This window comes from Thunnus thynnus, chromosome 2 (genome assembly GCF_963924715.1).
Source record: "Thunnus thynnus chromosome 2, fThuThy2.1, whole genome shotgun sequence".
NCBI lineage: Eukaryota > Metazoa > Chordata > Actinopteri > Scombriformes > Scombridae > Thunnus > Thunnus thynnus.
The window spans coordinates 6,590,792-6,607,615 of NC_089518.1; the positions used below are offsets into that span (position 1 = coordinate 6,590,792).

At 40.1% G+C, this 16,824-nt stretch overlaps 2 protein-coding genes across 2 annotated transcripts in view; one reads left to right on the forward strand and one right to left on the reverse strand.

Annotated features, from left to right (window-relative positions):
- Positions 1-458: 458 nt before the first annotated feature.
- LOC137171995 (serine/threonine-protein kinase pim-1-like) lies at positions 459-3,539 on the reverse strand. Its single transcript, XM_067576244.1, has 2 exons — positions 3,403-3,539; positions 459-2,086 (listed from the first exon to the last, which is right to left on the reverse strand). The coding sequence occupies exon 2, from the start codon at positions 1,978-1,980 to the stop codon at positions 859-861; it is 1,122 nt and encodes a 373-aa protein (XP_067432345.1). The 5' UTR covers positions 1,981-2,086; positions 3,403-3,539; the 3' UTR covers positions 459-858.
- Positions 3,540-11,520: 7,981 nt separating this feature from the next.
- Positions 11,521-16,824, forward strand: part of adgrd2 (adhesion G protein-coupled receptor D2) — a 40,547-nt gene continuing 35,243 nt past the window's right edge. The window contains exons 1-5 of the mRNA XM_067575402.1: positions 11,521-11,563; positions 11,673-11,912; positions 12,027-12,656; positions 14,101-14,223; positions 15,554-15,648. Coding sequence (XP_067431503.1) covers positions 11,521-11,563; positions 11,673-11,912; positions 12,027-12,656; positions 14,101-14,223; positions 15,554-15,648 — 1,131 coding nt within the window. The remainder of the gene's footprint in view (positions 11,564-11,672; positions 11,913-12,026; positions 12,657-14,100; positions 14,224-15,553; positions 15,649-16,824) is intronic.

Sequence of the window (16,824 nt, forward strand, 5' to 3'; positions counted from 1 at the left end):
TGTCCAAAAACTTTTGTGGCTTCTGGTCTGGGGCTGTTTTGGTCTGGGCCCCTTAGTCCCAATGAAAGAGAACCTTAATGGAATAACATACACTGATATTTTATACAACAGTGTTCTTCCTCTTTCCTGTGTCAACATGGCAAAAATAGCTACATAAAGAAATGATTTCCCTCTTTGATGTGGAAAAATTTGACATCCAACACTTTTGGGATGACTAGGCCTTATCAACCAACATCAGTGTTGGACCTCACATGTTCTTGTGGCTGAATGTAGCAGATCCCTGCAGCCGGGTTTCAACATCTGGTGGAAAGCCTGAAACAAAAAGATTAGAGGCTGTTATAGCTGCAGAATGCCATGTTCTTTAATCACACAAGACAACACATTAATGGAGTTTGTGAGTGTTGCTGTCATAGGCCTGACATTTACCACATGCTGAAAACCAGAGGAGCACTCTTTGAGTTTGAAGAAACTCAATAAAAGATGGAGAAGAATGGCCACAGAGTATGAAAACCAAGGCAAAGTCTGACAAAGATAATGATTAAATCATTTTTATCAAAATGATAACAATAGGTAGTTTGAATGCGGGGTTAGGGGATAGGGGATTGGGGGTAGAGGATGGGGAGTAAGGGATAGGGAATAGGGGGTAGGGGATGGGGAGTAAGGGATAGGGGATAGGGGATAGGGGTTAGGGGATAGGGAGTAAGGGATAAGGGATAGGGGTTAGGGGATGGGGAGTAAGGGATAGGGGATAGGGAGTAAGGGGTAGAGGATAGAGTGTAGGGGTTGGGGGTGACAGTGAAGGAAAGAGGATATGGGTGGTCTGGCACAAGGTGGGTCCAGGCTTGCTGTCAGGCTGACTCATGCCAACCAGGGGTGAAGCCGGAGCTGCTCCAGAGAGGGACGCTGCTGAGGGTCTTCAGCCAGACACAGGCGCAACACATCCTGGCAATTTTGAGATAACTCGTCACTGATCTTGAGTTCATTGCTCAGGAACCTCATTGTCTCAAAGCATGTGTCCCTGTGCAGCATGTCATACAGGACCAGTCCCAGTTGCCACACTGTGGCAGGACCAGCCCTGTAGGTCCCGCATCTGTACCATTCTGGTGGGATGTGTGCCGAGGTACCATAGAAGATCCTGTAGGTTGAGGTCTTCTTGGTGAAGCAGCTAAGGCCGAAATCAATCAGTCTCAAGCGTGGGACATCAGTGCTGGTCTCAATCAAAATGTTTTCCACCTTGATGTCCCGGTGGAAGATGTTTTTAGACTTAAGCTCCCTGGCTGCTTCGACCAACTGCTTAAGAAGAAGTCTAGCCTCATTCTCCTGCAGGGACCCCCCTTTGATCTCAATGTATTTCAGAAGGTCAGTGGAGGGGACTGGACGTTCCAGGACCAGGATGAGCTCCTGGTCTAGATCATAGTAATCTAGTAGGGAAATGGCGGCAGATTTCCCTACTGATCCTGCTGCTCCACTGACCATCTTTCTCATGACAGCCACCTCAAGAGGGAGCGTCCTGCTGTTCTGTATGATGTGTTTGCAGATCACATTGTCCCTGGGAATGTGTTTTATAGCCACAGGGAAATTATCTACTTTCCTGTAACCAGCATAAACAAATCCGTGGCCTCCCTCACCCAGCAGGTTAAGCTGGTGGTATTTCACCTCAAACTGCTGTCTGCTGGTATCTTCAGAAGTGAATGGGGTGTTGTTGTCCCTCTGCTTTACACCAGAGTCTTTCTTCTCCTTTCTGAGTGTTGCAGCTTCCAGTGATGATGAGGTGGCATCCCCTCTTTCCTCTTTGTACTGCTTCAGGTCAGAGACTCTCTGTCTCTTCATCTGTCTCCCTCCATTTTTGGCAGCCTTCCTCTTCCTCTTGCCCACCCTGACAAAGTCTCCAGAGATGTTGCAGGGTTTAGTCTGAGAGGTCCTCTGCCTCTTCCTTGTGCCCTCCTGATATCCAGAGGCTGGTCTCTTTCTTGTTTTCATCCTGACATCTATATCAGTGAGGCTTCCAGAGGCAGACTTAGAGCCCTTCTTCCTCTGCTGTGGTGTCTCCACATCAGGGCTGGTCTTCCTCTTTCCACTCCTGGTCCTGACAGAGATATCACTGGGCTCTTTTATGCTGCTTTTGCTTTCTAGAAAAACATTATGTCCTGCACTACAATTTTAAGGTTCCCTTACTTTATGTGAGTATTTCCATTTGATGGCTCTTTATACTGCTACTCTACTACATTTATAGTTACTAGGTAATGGATAAGGCTGGCAATTTCCTATATTTTTCTTATTGTCAACAAATTTCATGTGCAGAGCCAAACCAACAATGAACTCATCTTACTTTGTAAGAGTACAAGTATTGTGTGTGTTTCCAAAGTCTGATATATCTTATTCCTCTGTGCTGTAGACCTCGGTTGTTGTCAATAAACTATTAAAAACATGTCAATGAGCCACACCGCTGCACTGGGTGACATGTTTCTTCATCCCTGAAGACAGTGGTTACTGTAGCTTGTTTAGAAACAGCTTCAAAGAGTAAAAACAGCAATAAGATAGTAACCCTCAGGAGAGAGATTCCTTGTACAGCAGACACCACTGCGCATACATGGTAACGCAGTTTCCAGAGCTTTGCTAGCTTGTTGTGCTACATATCACATTGTAAATTTCTCAAAGAACTTCAGTAACCATTCCCTTCAGGGATGAAGAAACATGTGGCTCGTTGACGTGTTTTTAATAGTTTCTGGACAACAACAGATCTAGGGCATAGAGGAATAAGATATATCAGGTTTTGGATACAAGCACAGTACTTGTAAGTAGGATGAGTTCATTGTTGGTTTGGCTCTGCACAGATTTGTTGACAATAAGAAAAATATAGAAAATCACCTGCCTTATCCTTTAATTTCCAGATAAGGACTAAAATATGATCTACAGTATAATGTATTGTTATAGAGAGGTAGAAGAAGTGTTCAGATCCTTTAATTAAGTAAAAGAAAAATATCACAATGAAAAAATACTCCATTAGAAATGTAAAAAAGTAAAATCATCAAAAGTTTTAAAAAATAAAATTAAGGCAGAATGAGTATTCCTACTTTCATATTATTATGTAGGCAATATTGTATTATTGTTTTCTTATTGTTAATGCCTTACCATGTGTTCAGCATCTAAATGTCATACTCATAATCCAATAATATTATGTAACACTATGAAAAGGTTCATACTGTGTAATGATATTTGTCACTATAATATATCAAGTATATTTGTAGACAAGTATATATGCTGACGATACTGTGATTTCATATAAAGTAACATTTTGACTGCAGATACATATTTTTTCACTGCATTAATTGTATTTTCACTAAAGTTAAATGTTCTGAGTATGTTGTCTCTCATGAGAGATTACAGGTTTTTACTACTCACCTACTCTCCCCGCAGCCAAAGGAAGTTGAATTTTAAACTGCTGATCTGAATAACAGTCCATGTCGAAGTTGAACAAGGTTTAACATGATTACTTGACGGTAAAGAACTACCAACACTTGTAACTTGTGTATGTCTTGAGTGTTTGAGAATTCTGAAGATGTGGTAAATTTAGCGCGGAATATTACAGTATGATGTGTCCCATTATGAGCTCAAGTGTTTCTAGAATTCTGCTATAGAACTGCATAATCAAATAAACAGATGTGTGTGTGTGAGAGAGAGAGAGAGAGTGTGTGGCTATATAAATAAATGGAGTTACAGGCTAAGGCGCCGCACCTTCAGCAATTCCAATTTTGAAATACATATTTCTACATATGTGTCTAATATGTTCGGCTTTTCCTGATGGCCCCTGATTGGTTAACACTTAACACTGAAAGTAACTGGATCTAGAAAATTTTACGCCTAAGAAATGTTGCCAGATCGGGCGATTTTCCACCCAATTGCTGCCTCTTTATTAAATAACGTTTACCCTCTGAAGGCAGGCAAACGGGTTGTTGTGGTACTGTGGTGATAACTGTAAAGTGAAAGCAGTTGCTAAGTGGCCACCAAAAGATGACTGGCTCTCTGTTTACATTGTACGGCACATGCTCATGACCAAAATACACAGAGCTACCTAGGGCCATATCCCCATGCCACGCCACTGCTTCTGAAAATCAACATTCATTTATTATTGAATGTAAATATACTAAAATGAGATCAACAGTATAGGTATGTAATGGTTTAGCCTAGCTCAAAGACTAGAAGCAGCCTTTAAAGAAAAGAAAAAGTAGGTCTAATCTCTCAAAAAACTCAAAACTTTTCACATTTAGGCCGAATCAGGTGGTGCGGTCCACCATTGCAGGGTTGAGTGGAGGTGTGCACGTGTTTATTTGTGCTCTAGAACATAACCACTGTGAAACAATCAGAAAAAAGCGTTTTATTGATCTGATTCAACGGCTTTCTCACTACCAGCGCTCCCACTGTTCATTCAATCTCTAACTCGCTCGACCACAACTGCTCTCTCTCTCTTGCTGGTGCTCATAGCTCTCTCTCTCATCTTTTTTACGAGTCGAGAAGCAGACAGTAAAGTCTAACTTTAATTTTAACGTTATCAAACAAAGAGAACTGTCCTCCCCTCCTCCGAGTAATGTCTTTGTGCTCTGATCAGTCTGATCACCAACTGTGATTGGCCACCGGAGCCTTCAGCCACAATGACGTTAGGTTGCGTTTCTCCAAAAGTTGACTCTGGCTCAACTTTCCAGCCACAGTCCAGTGCGGCACCGCTGCAGCCAAAACGCCTGCAGCAGAAATGTGCTTTCCTCATTCAAATGAACGTGAGGACTGGCATTTTCACTGCACCACCTGATTTGGTCTGAATAAATTGAATTTTATTGATGAAAACATAGAAAGAAAAATATTGTTTAACAATAATATAGTGTTACACTATAGGCTATAGTAAAAGAAAGAATTTGTGTCATTATTTAGACAGTCTAACATGGGCCTAAACCTGCATTCGTTTTTTGGCAATTGTGCACTGTAGCACCTCATTATCACCTCATAAAGTTGACATCACTCACATCTTAACAATTATCTATTTACACATCCAGCAGACATGGAGTAACATCAGTATTTATCTGTCATGTTTTTGTCCAACTGCAAACTTCCCTTCTAGCCTTGTATCAGTCTCCACAAACTCATGAAGAATATATCTAGCTCTTTAGCTCTAAATGCTCCACCTCTCTCTCGTCTGCCATTTAGTGCACAGTGGATTTATCAGTGCTTATTTGCTCAAAACAGCTGTCCACTGCTGCTGGAAACAAGGTTGATGAGAACACAGAGACCAGGGCCGGCCCTAGCCATTTTGCGAGATTGGGATTTTTTTCCTGTATCTGTTCATTTGTTACCTCCGGAAAAAAATAGGATGGGGTGCCCACTGGCAAATTTTTATTATTTATTTATGTCATTTTTTTTTCTTTCAGGCCCCCCAGACAATGTGGCGCCCTAGGCGACCGCCTATATCGCCTATGCCTTAAGCCGGCCCTGACAGAGACTGAGTCAAAACGTAAAGTTGCGACCTGGAAAACCAAAATTAGCTGAAGCTGAAGATGCTAAAATGCACCATTGAGCCAAAACTTTGTCAGTATGAGCGATACTTTTACAAGTGAAAGATAACGTTTTACTGTAAGTGCAACAAAACCTTAACAAGTAGAAGGCCAATAAGTACTTTATCAAACCATCTGTTCAACAAGCATAAACATGTAGAAAAGCGTTATTTTCAACTGTTTTGCCCGCAGTGTCCCATCCACCACTGGTATGTTTTACACAACCACAGTGCATCACAACGAAAGCTGTCTGTATGTAGCCTAACTGTTTATCAGAGTTTGCCACGTATCTTAACATTTGGCAAATTTAGCTACTGGCTGAGACAAACCAACACCTCCTCTCTCTACCAGCGGTACCTGTAGGCAGTCAATCACATCAGCGACAGAGGACAGAGGACAGGATGAAAGACTGCCTGTGCAGAGAGCAGCTGTGCACACATGCTGTGCAGTGCCAGAAACAGGTTGTGATAATGAAAAGGAAAAACTATGAAATCAGGAGAAAGGGTTAAAAACAGGGAGACTCCCGCGCAAATCAGGAGTGTTGGCAGGTATCTGTATGCCAACAGTCTCACAATGAGAATGCTAATTAATTACCACAGTAACCATCTCAGTTTAGCATGTTAACATGCTAACATTTACAAATTTGTACTAAACACAAATGCAGCTGAGGCTGTTGGAAATAGGCCTACTTGCTGTTTTGCAGGCATGTCATAAACCAGTATTGGACAAATTAATCAAGTAGATGTCAAGATATTTCACCACATAAGTGAAGACTTTGACTTGCTAGTGGTGAAAATAGAGTTCCAATATATAAACAATTGACTCTTCATGTGAATTTCCAACCATGATTTGCGCTAGCTAGCAGTCATTCAAGCATTTTTCAGGCAGAAAATGTCAATGGAAGAACTAAATCAGCAGCAGACCTTTAAAAATAAAACCTATAAAACATCTCAACAAAGGAGGCACTCCACGGCGATGAACAGAGGTTTAATTTATATTTAATATTGGCTTTTGACACCGCTGTCTCATCTCAAAAGAACCTTGTGTAAACCTGAGAAGTGTCAGTTTGATTTTTTTACTTTTGTAAAATTAAGACTCTCACAGCAGTGTTCCTCTTTGAAAATAACTTTAATGGTCAAGTCATGGCAATAGGAGTTTGTCTGCATTAGTGGTGAGGTTTATTTCCAACATGAAGGCACACAATAGAACAACATGGACCCATTTTCAGTGCCGAGGAACCACAATGCAGTAGCTACTCTGTGCACATCTCTGAACATTGTCCTGTGAGATATATACTGTCATGACATCCTATCATTGACCTTCTGATACTGTATGTTGTACTCAGTGTGAAAAGACCAGGTGGCAGCTTTTAATGTGGTGGTAAAGTTTTATATATTAGCCTTAAATGGGGTTTTACTGTGGTGACACAGCAGCGTGGCATCTGGTTTTGTGCTGTTAAGCTGGATTGGATATTTTTTGATTTATCCTATCCACTAAAATAAATGAGTAGCATTCTCTTACAGTGACACCCTTTATACAAGTAACATTAATATATAATATATAATATATAATTAATATTATCATTGGTTTTAGTGCAATTTTACTTTTGGATAATGGTTTAAATGCTCTGGCTTTTCAACCAGAAGAGGGTAAAAATCACAAATAGTCTGCACAATTAAATTTTCAGAGACTGTCCTCACCAGAAAAAAGTCAGCATCCGTCATTTGTTGAAATGCTTAAATGATGTATGTTTACATTTTCCTGCCAAACAACCTTGTGGCAGTGCGAAAAATGACTTTTGTTTCTCAGAAGCGAAGGAAGAAGTAGAGTCACATTGTTATAGCACCACAAAACCTCTAACGATGTCGTTGTGGCTCTTTGGACATTCAAACTATCCTCTACCAACAGTTAAGGTTGTTGCTTGACTGTGACCATAATCTTGCAGAAAGCACTCATATAGATATCATCTGTGAAGGCAATAACAAATGATATAATATATTTTCATTTAGGCTGGAGGACTTGTTGATTATACCACAGTGCCCAAATGCTAACATAATAGCATAACAGACTTTATAATTGGAAAATTGTGACTTGAATGCTGTGACTACTGGTGATTTTGTTCCAAAGAGCTCCACTGTGTTCCGTAGATAAGGACACTGTCTTGGAAAGGGGTATCACTGTTGAACTTTTCAAAGGCACAAATGTCTGAGATTCTTAAAACCTGCAAGTCAAATTAAACAAAAACTACCTGCTCAGCAAGATACTAGTTGAGGACTAAAAATATGTGAAAATATTTGTAATTTTGATTAACAGACCCTTTTTATTCAGGCTACAATTGTATGACTAGATAGAAGGCAATTTGTCTATTATGTGAGTTACACTGAGCTAATAAACCTAAATGTTAAACTTTTATTTTTCATATATAAGTGAAAATCTTTAGGTACACAATTCCTGATTGTACTTTTCTGAATCCTTCCAGGATATTAGGCACCCTACCCATTTTCTTGACAAGTAAATGCTGGGGGTTTCACAGCTACGACTAAGCCCTGGTTGAAGGAGAAAGTTGTTGTTCAGTTAGATAAATGGGCGAAAGGAGAGGAGGGCACGAGGGAGAGTGATGTCCAGGAGTCTCAGCCTGAAGGAGGCTTTGTTCCTGTGGGCTCTTGTCCAGTTTTTCACACTTTGAGTGGATACCCAGGTGGAATACTAATGGCTGGCTTTGTCTCAATCAGTCTTTGTCTGGATTACTGGATTCTGGGCTGGCAGCTGTCTTAGGGCCTTTTCACACCTGAAAGTCTGAATCAAGGTTCATGTTGTTGTTACATTGTATACATTTGATCCGGTTAGTTTTGGTTTCACATTGCTATTATGTGAGCGCACAAAAGAACTTTATATGACATACCTATATCCTGTCGTCATCACCTACATGGGCTGCATCTCCCTATACTTGACGTTGATGGGTTTGTAGATGAGCATGTGTTTGACATTGGCGTGTTGTCAATTCAGCAGGTAGCCTTCTATCACCATTGGACTTAATGGAGAAAAATGAATGAATGATTCATTTCGTTGCCACTATGTTATATTATAGTATACATAGCACAAAAAGTAAGGAAATTTGTGTTTGATAGATTATTTCTTTGTTGTAACGATGCTTCTTGGCAATAAATCTTATACCGTTGGAAAGCCTGTTTATTTCCCTTTTAAATGGTGCCACATTTGTAAGGAACATGCTCTGCTCTGCTGTTATGTCTATCAGCGGGTCTCACTGAGGGGAGTCAAATCCACCTGCTACATGACGCACATTTCCTAATTTGGATATCACTCAGTTGGGGGGTGTTCGCCAGAGATAAAGCTGAATTACTGATACAAGTGAAGTGCTCTCAAGGGACTTTCCATAAACTGTTTTTGCAAAGCAAAGCAAGAATTGCCCATTAAGTTCCTCCCTACACATTACATGCTCTGCTGTCTCTGTGTTACAGGTGTATAAATAGGTAGAGGTCTGCCTGCAATGAGTAAAGTTTTAGCTCAGTAGTCAGCACAGTCATCTACGATCTGGAGACTCCGGTTCAAGACCCGATGTGGGGACCTCCTTCATAAGGTAATTTATTCATGAACACTTGTTGTAACACTTTAATTTTCTAAAATTAAAAGTGTAATAAAAACAAAAACAGGATTCTTTCCACTTTTATTCAAATACAAATACAAATACAAATAATTTTGCTGCCTCAACAAATACAGATACTGGGCTCTCTGCACATCCCTAATTGGTAGGCTACTTTTTAGCAGCCTTGCTAGCTAGCTAGGCTATTTGTACTGTAAGTGGTGTACAGTGGAGAATTTTACAACATGAAACGTACTGTTCTTTTAACTCTATTTTTTTTTTGGCAAAGCAGTAGCCCACCAATGTGTCTGTGATTCAAACTGTAAAATGTAAAATGGATCTATGGTTTAGAACGGCTGTCTGGAGAAATATCTGATAGTGAAGAGGGCACAGCTCAATGGTACTGTGAAAAGACAACAAATGTAATTTTCATTATACTAAAATGTGCTCATAAACAACATTGTCAAACCCACAGCTGTTAGCAGTTTAAAATGCTGCACTAATGCAAGCTTAGTATGACCGTCAGTCTCGAGAGTTGCCTGATGTAACATTCCTCAAAGTTGAGGAGCAACTTCATGGTTAATTTCAAAAAGGCTAACTGTTTACCTCCAAATAATTTTTTTTTTTAAAAACAGTCTAGCTAATTTAGCTGTTTGTTTGTTTACAATGTGTATGGTGGTAATCTGACTGCTCTTCTTTCTTACCCCATCAGACTTCTTTTTAGCAAAATACAAAAATAAGACCCAAGTTGAAATGAACTGGAGATATAATTTAAAAAATCAAACCATCTCATCAGAACACATCCACAAATTGAGTCGCACTGTTTCTAAATTGAAGAGTAATGATGTCAGTAAGAGTGATATGCTTCACTGACATGATGTTAAACCTAATTCAGTAAGCCATGGTGTTATCTGCTTGTCCCACCTCAGCTTCCTTCTCTTTTGCTCAAATTTAAATTTTCAGGTTGACAGTTTAAATGTGTTGCATGCAAGTATTTAGTCATCAATCTGTTAATCCTCAAATGTCCATGAAAACCTGCATGTCTAATGTGGTATTCTATTTTGAATAGAGGCATTGATGTCAAAAGGCATACAAAAGCTTTTCAAGCATGTTGTGCACAACATCAGATGAAAGCCATCCAAACAGACAACCATGAGGGTTTACCGTGCAATGATTGCATGAGTAGTACTAATCTTTTATTGACTATGAAGTACAGCAATAAAACCCATGTTCCAATTAACTTTAGAGAGTCCTATAGAAGGCATAAATAAGGGCTATGTGGTAAAAATGTCTGCCGCCCCGCTGCTCTTGATGTACTCTCTGTGCCAAAAGCCTGACACTGCTTGCGTAAGAAGGGTTCTTTTAAAAAAAAATGACTTCATTTGCATAACAAAGGAAGATGGCTTCAGGGTGCTAAGAAAGGAGGGGTAGAGGGGTCTGAAGGGAGGCAGGAGACAGACTGGGACTCTTGGACAAATCCACTGGGATCACTGGCTCTCTCCCAGTCTGGAGACCTAGAAACTCTACTGGATATGCTGGACGTGGAGGTTGGGGCACTGGATGACGAGGCTGCACTGGATTTGGTTTTGATTGTCTCATACATGTGGAGTTTGTTGCCAGACTACTCAAAGGGCGACTTTCTACTGTTGTGGAGAAGAAATCAAGGATTCTGCTACTGGCTATTCAGCAACAAGCAACTTGGGATTTACACTCTCCAGTATTTTGGAAAACTACCTGTTGCAGTGTGACACACTAAAATGCAAACTCTTCAGCTTTGCCATGTTATATTCAAACCTTAATTTGAAATATAGTGTTTATTTTGTTCACTTTGTCATTCGACAGAGATACAAAGCTTTTTTTTTTCCTGAAGTGACGTACATCTGGACCCAGGGGAATCATTTTCCACAAAAGCTGAACAAGTGTTTTATTTCAGCTTGAAACCAGACTGGCTTAGAGATGACTGGTGCCCTGCATGCTGGACTCATACTCTTCTCTATTGTGGTAATAACCTTCTCCTTCTATACTACATCATATAAAAGAGCCTTGCAGAAGGATTTCTCTCTGCTTCTTTTATAGCTTTTAGTAAGGTACAATGACTATAAATTTTCTTTCAGAGATTTTAAACACTGATGACCATGTTAATACCTGCCTATGGTCAATTGCTGGATAACCTCTCTTATATCAAATATGTAGGAAAATGTTGCATACAAGTTATTGAAATGATAAATTAACTTTATTTTCTCCTGTAGGCGATATGTAAGAGTGAACCAACACATGCTGGGCCAGACAGAGTGGGGGACTCACATGGTGAGACACTTAATCACTTTTTGTGGCCAGCAGTTTCGATTATCTGTACTGACTTTTCCCGTCCACCCATCCATGCGTTCATCCATGTATCCAAGCCCCTGGCCTTCACTATCTAGTCAACCCCTCAAAAAAAACATTTAATCCACATCTTATTCACACCTCACTCTTTTTGATTCATTATGTACTGCTTTGGTTCCAATTGTTTTCTGTGTCTGACTCCCCAGGACAGTCCAGACTGGTCCACCTAACATCACACTGGGCCTTCCAGCTGATCAATGACTCTCTGGCCTTCTCCAGGGCTGACAGCTTCTGCAGAGGCCAGTTCAGCTCCCTCGCCACCCTGGACCTGTCAGAGGACCGGGAGGGAGCCCTGGAGCTACTGCGCCAAGCTGGACTCCACTCACCTCTCTGGATCAAGAATCCTAGAAAAGCAGCCTCCAAGCCGCTGGCCCTCTCCAAGCAGTGTGAGTGGGATCAGTGGATTTAAAAGTTTAATTTCATCACTAAGTAGAAAGGTAGAAACTACCCTAAAAATATACAAATCACCTAAACAGCTCTTCTTCTCCCGTTTTGTTTAGATTTACAGTTCTCAGCTCTAAACTTCCCAAAGGAATCTAGTGAGGGCTTTGCTCGTGTAAACATGTCCTTCCCCGCCTTATCGTCCATCAGTGTGTGTGTTCGTGTTCAGTGGGACCCAGAGTGGAATGAGGTGTCCACCATCTTCTCCTATGCTGCTCCTGTCTTCATCAATGAATTCCAGCTACGAGGCCAAGTGGACATGCAGGGACGCATCCTCTTGGCGCTCATCATCCACGGGAAGCACCTGCCGTATAAGTCGTCCTTCCCCAACGATGGAGCGTGGCATCACATCTGTGTCACATGGCACCGCAGCAGCGGTCACTGGGCTATCTATGTGGATGGGGACAGGAAGGACAAAGGCTCAGTCACAGACCCTTCCAGGGATATCCACGCCAATGGGATACTCATCCTGGGTCAGGACCAAGACTCCTTTGGAGGGAATTTCACAGAGCCCTTTTTTGGGAATATCACTGACTTGAATGTTTGGAATATGTCCCTGGAAACGAGGCATGTCCGTGCCCTCAATGCATGTTCACCCATGACCCAGGAAGTGCTTTTCAGCTGGAGCCTTGACCACCTGAGCAGCCACCCAGTGGTCAAAGAGGTACAGGCCCTTCTGTTTTGCCCAGGTAAGGCTTCTGTCTGTACATGCTGTGTCTTATTTCAGGGGTTTCCTCTTTTGGAGTCTGCATTTCATGTTGGGTCACCAAGGCCACTAAATGTGACCAATAAATACAATTTTTCTATGCCTGAATTTTGTGGACACAACTAGTGTCTCTGTTAGGTTAGGGGCAGGATGTCTTGATGAGGTGAACCCTCCGGACCCCATCTCAGCTGGGAAGGAAGCACAGGTTCAGCCTACCAGTTTTTAATCATCTAAAGGCTACATTTTTTGGCCATGCACCATTTCTATTTGTTATGATAACATTGCACTCACCATAGTAATTGCTAAGATATGGGAACATGGCAGCATTACTACAACAAAGTCCAACTGGGAAACACAGGCAATCAGAAGATACACAGACTGTCTGTTGTAAACATTCATCACCATTTACCGACCACTTCCTGTTTCGACTTTGACCTACTGCACTTACTGGAGTTGTGTTGAGACAGTTTTCCTCCTGTGTATTGACTTATTTGGACGACTGAAGCTTCATCTTAGCTTCAGATAAACTTTTGAATACATTTTTGCACAGAAGGATGCTTGTGGATTTTGTCCCCCATCATTTGCATTGTAAATGCATTATGAAGGGATCTAATGGTCAGTATGAACAGCAGGAATGATTACAGCAAGAAAAATATGTTTTAATGTTCATTTGGACTAAGAAATTGTGATTTTGTCCTTTAATATTAGAATTGATGCATTCTATACATGCTTTCTTCATATTTTATCAGGCTTGTTATAGTACATGTTAATATCATAATACTCTCTGTGGGGCAGCTTCCACTGATTTCTTGTTTTCTTGCTCTCTTTTCTCACTTTTTGTGTTTCAACTCACATCCTCATGTTTGATACTAGATCAGTCATATTACTCTTCATGGGTTGCTATAAGTTGCCTGTGTCTTAGTGAACAGTCTGAGAGAGAGACACTTCTAGAAAGACATCTCACTGAATGGAGGGTAGTGAGAGTGAGACACAGAGGCAGGGAGGGAGGGATGGATGGAGGGGATTCCCACAGCTCCAGCAGTGCGGGGGCAGCTTGGGGAAGAACAGAGCTCTATGCAGTGGTGAACAGTAACTCCCCCACTGCCTGAGTTTCATTTCCTTGTGAGACATCTGTGCAGGCTTTTATCGTCACAACAAAGAAATGGAACCTGAAAGGTTTTCAGTTGTTTTATATCATTATTGCAATGGCAACATTGCTTGATGTTTCACAGAATAATTAATTTGTAGTAAATATGTGATTCATCAATTTTGTGACCCTTTGCTGTTTCTGAACACCATTGTTCTTTTGAATCAAATCTCATATTTATTTCATAATTTTTCATCAGTGAAGATCTTTAGCTATTTTCTCGAGCTGACTCTTGTTTTGTTGTGTCCCACTGTGTGTGAATATGTGATGACGTGGGCAGCTGTACACCAGCAGATGGAGCTGCAGGGCTGCAAGATGCTGCAGAGCTGGTCAGATCAGCTCCCATTGTTCAGCCTGACAGATTGCTCAGAACCACTGCCCTTCATCTGCAGGAGCAGCAGAGGTGAGTGTGGCCTTGTCACAACAACTGAAACTGTGACAAACCAAACCACCATTGAAGTCAACCATGCTGTATTGTATTTTGAAAATCACATCACTACTATTAATAAAAGATACATCCTGTGCAATCCTCTGACTTTGCAAGAAAGCAACTGTCCTGTCTGTTTTGAAAATTGTGGCTTGCAGTGAAGAAACACTGAGACAAACATACATAAAGTGATAAAAACTGTATCGTATACAGAATGATCTCAAGCATTAATACTTTAAACTGACAATCTAACAATGCACAGAGATAATGTCCCTTGATACTGAAGTTGATTTGTTTCATAAACAAAGTAATTTTGTGATTTTTTAGCCAGGATTAAATACTAAAGTTATGAATCAGTACCCTAAATAAAGGGTTACATTTAAGGTAGTGATTCATAAGCACCTTTAAAAATTGTTTACCAGACACCAGTAAAACAGTCTGTGAAGTTTTCTAATCGTTTCAATGTTTTATTTTTCATATTTTATGTATTAAATTAACTTTTCAGTATTTTCTGTATTTGTCACCACCATATGAAGGTATAAAGTCAGTTTCTACACTGCAAGGAATACAATTCTGACATTCTTTTGGTCTTTACAATTTTGTTGGCCTAAAGGTATTCAAAAAATATATTAAGTCTAAAAGTACTTGAATTAGCTAGTAAAATAAGCATAATGTGCTCCCTAATATCCCCAAATTTCTAGAAAAAATACTTAAGTTATGACTTTACTGTGCTCAGTGTTAGCTTTTAAAAATTCCTTTAAAATGGAATAACATAAACTTAATGGCATTATTAGTGAAATGGCTGTTTCTTTATGATCTTGCTGAAACACATAATAGGCTGTGCATACTTCTGCCTGTAGTGACATCTGAAAATGCTGAACACGGAGTTCATGAGTTGTTCAGATACATGATATGAGGCATTGTACATTTCATTTCATTTTCGAGGGAAAAGTATTGACATGTGAGCTCAAGTAGTTACATTCAAAGTAGAAAAGAATTCTTATTCATATGTACATTGGTTAATTGTTGAGAGATGATTGCAAACATAGTAATGGTATGTTTGAGTCACTGACAAGACATGAATACACATGTGTAAAATATTTACCTGCTGTAATTACATTATAACATTTAAGCTTTAAGTGGGTAAAGTCCGCCTGTTCTGCTGGGAGTTCAGTGTGTTGTACTAGGACGCTTCAGCGGGCTCAGGTCTGAGCCCAACTCCTCCACCTGAAGGATGAGCTCTCTGAGCAGCAGATCATCCTGCCATTACATCACCCACAATGATGTCACGTTGTTTTTGGCACAGAGCGTTATCTGAAGATGAGGCAGATGAGTGATGCCCAGACCTCTCAGCCGTCTGCCTTTATGAACCATCTGATGAAGCTCTCCAACAAAAGCCAGGTAGACATCTTTAGTATGATTCTCCCTTCTTTTACAACTTCTCTACAGTCCCCCTCTGCTCAAAAATGTGTTTTGCTTTTTGTTACTTCACTGTGATGTTTGAGCTTCACTGTGCAGAATGATGTGTTTTACAGAGTTTGACAAAAGAAAGTTCTTTTCACATTCATTTACTGAGAATGCAAAGTACTTTCAGTACTCTAAATGTCATTTTAAGGTGTGTACCTACGAACGAATTTCTTTATAAAGCACCTTTCGAAACAGTGTTACAAATTACAATTACAATTAAATAAAAACCAGCAAATAAAAGTACAGATCAAAATATATATTTTGAAAAAATCCCAAAATATAATACAATAAGATAAAAACAGTAAAATAAACAGATAAAACATAAAACATAGTGGAACAGGAGACAAAAAACTTTGAGCTAACATTAATGGAAAGGCTTTTTTTTAAGGGATACATTTTAATAAGTTATTTAAAAGATGTTACTGATACTCAGATCTTCATGCAGGAACTTCCAAAGCTGAGAGATCCTGACTGCAAAAGCCCTTTAGTCTTTAGTCTCCAATCCTTTAGTCTTCAGCCAGGACCCTGTCTGAAGATCTGAGGCGGTGTTCTGGTTCATAGTGGAGCAGTTATTAAGCAATATAACTCCAGGAGCCATCCCCAGAAGTGGTTTAAATGTAATCAGCAAAATCTTAATATCAGCCCTAAAACTGTGTATCACAGGGGTGATCTGATCTTGTCTCTTTGAATTCGTTAAAAGCCAAGCAGCTGCTTTTTTTTTTTTACTAACTGAAGGTGTGAGATTGTTTTTTTGACTGAATACAGAAAACCGTGGTGGTCCAGAGGTTACTATATAAAGTCACAGTAACGTCACAACTTGTTTGGAGCCAGTCACAGTCCAATTTCCATTAAATGTAATGTGGAAATTTGAAGCCTTCACTGCACATACACTGAGAATGGACTTTACAGTGAAGTACATCTTGTGTTCAGCAGTTAAACTTCTGAAATGAACAATGTTTGAATATTCATAAATTCTGAATTTTTCAATGAGGGTGGAGGATTTATCATTCATAAGATTTCAATGTAGTAATCGAATAAAAACATATCAGACACAACTTTTTATTGAAAGTAGTGTATTTCTATATATCTTAAACATGTCTGGAGGGGCTC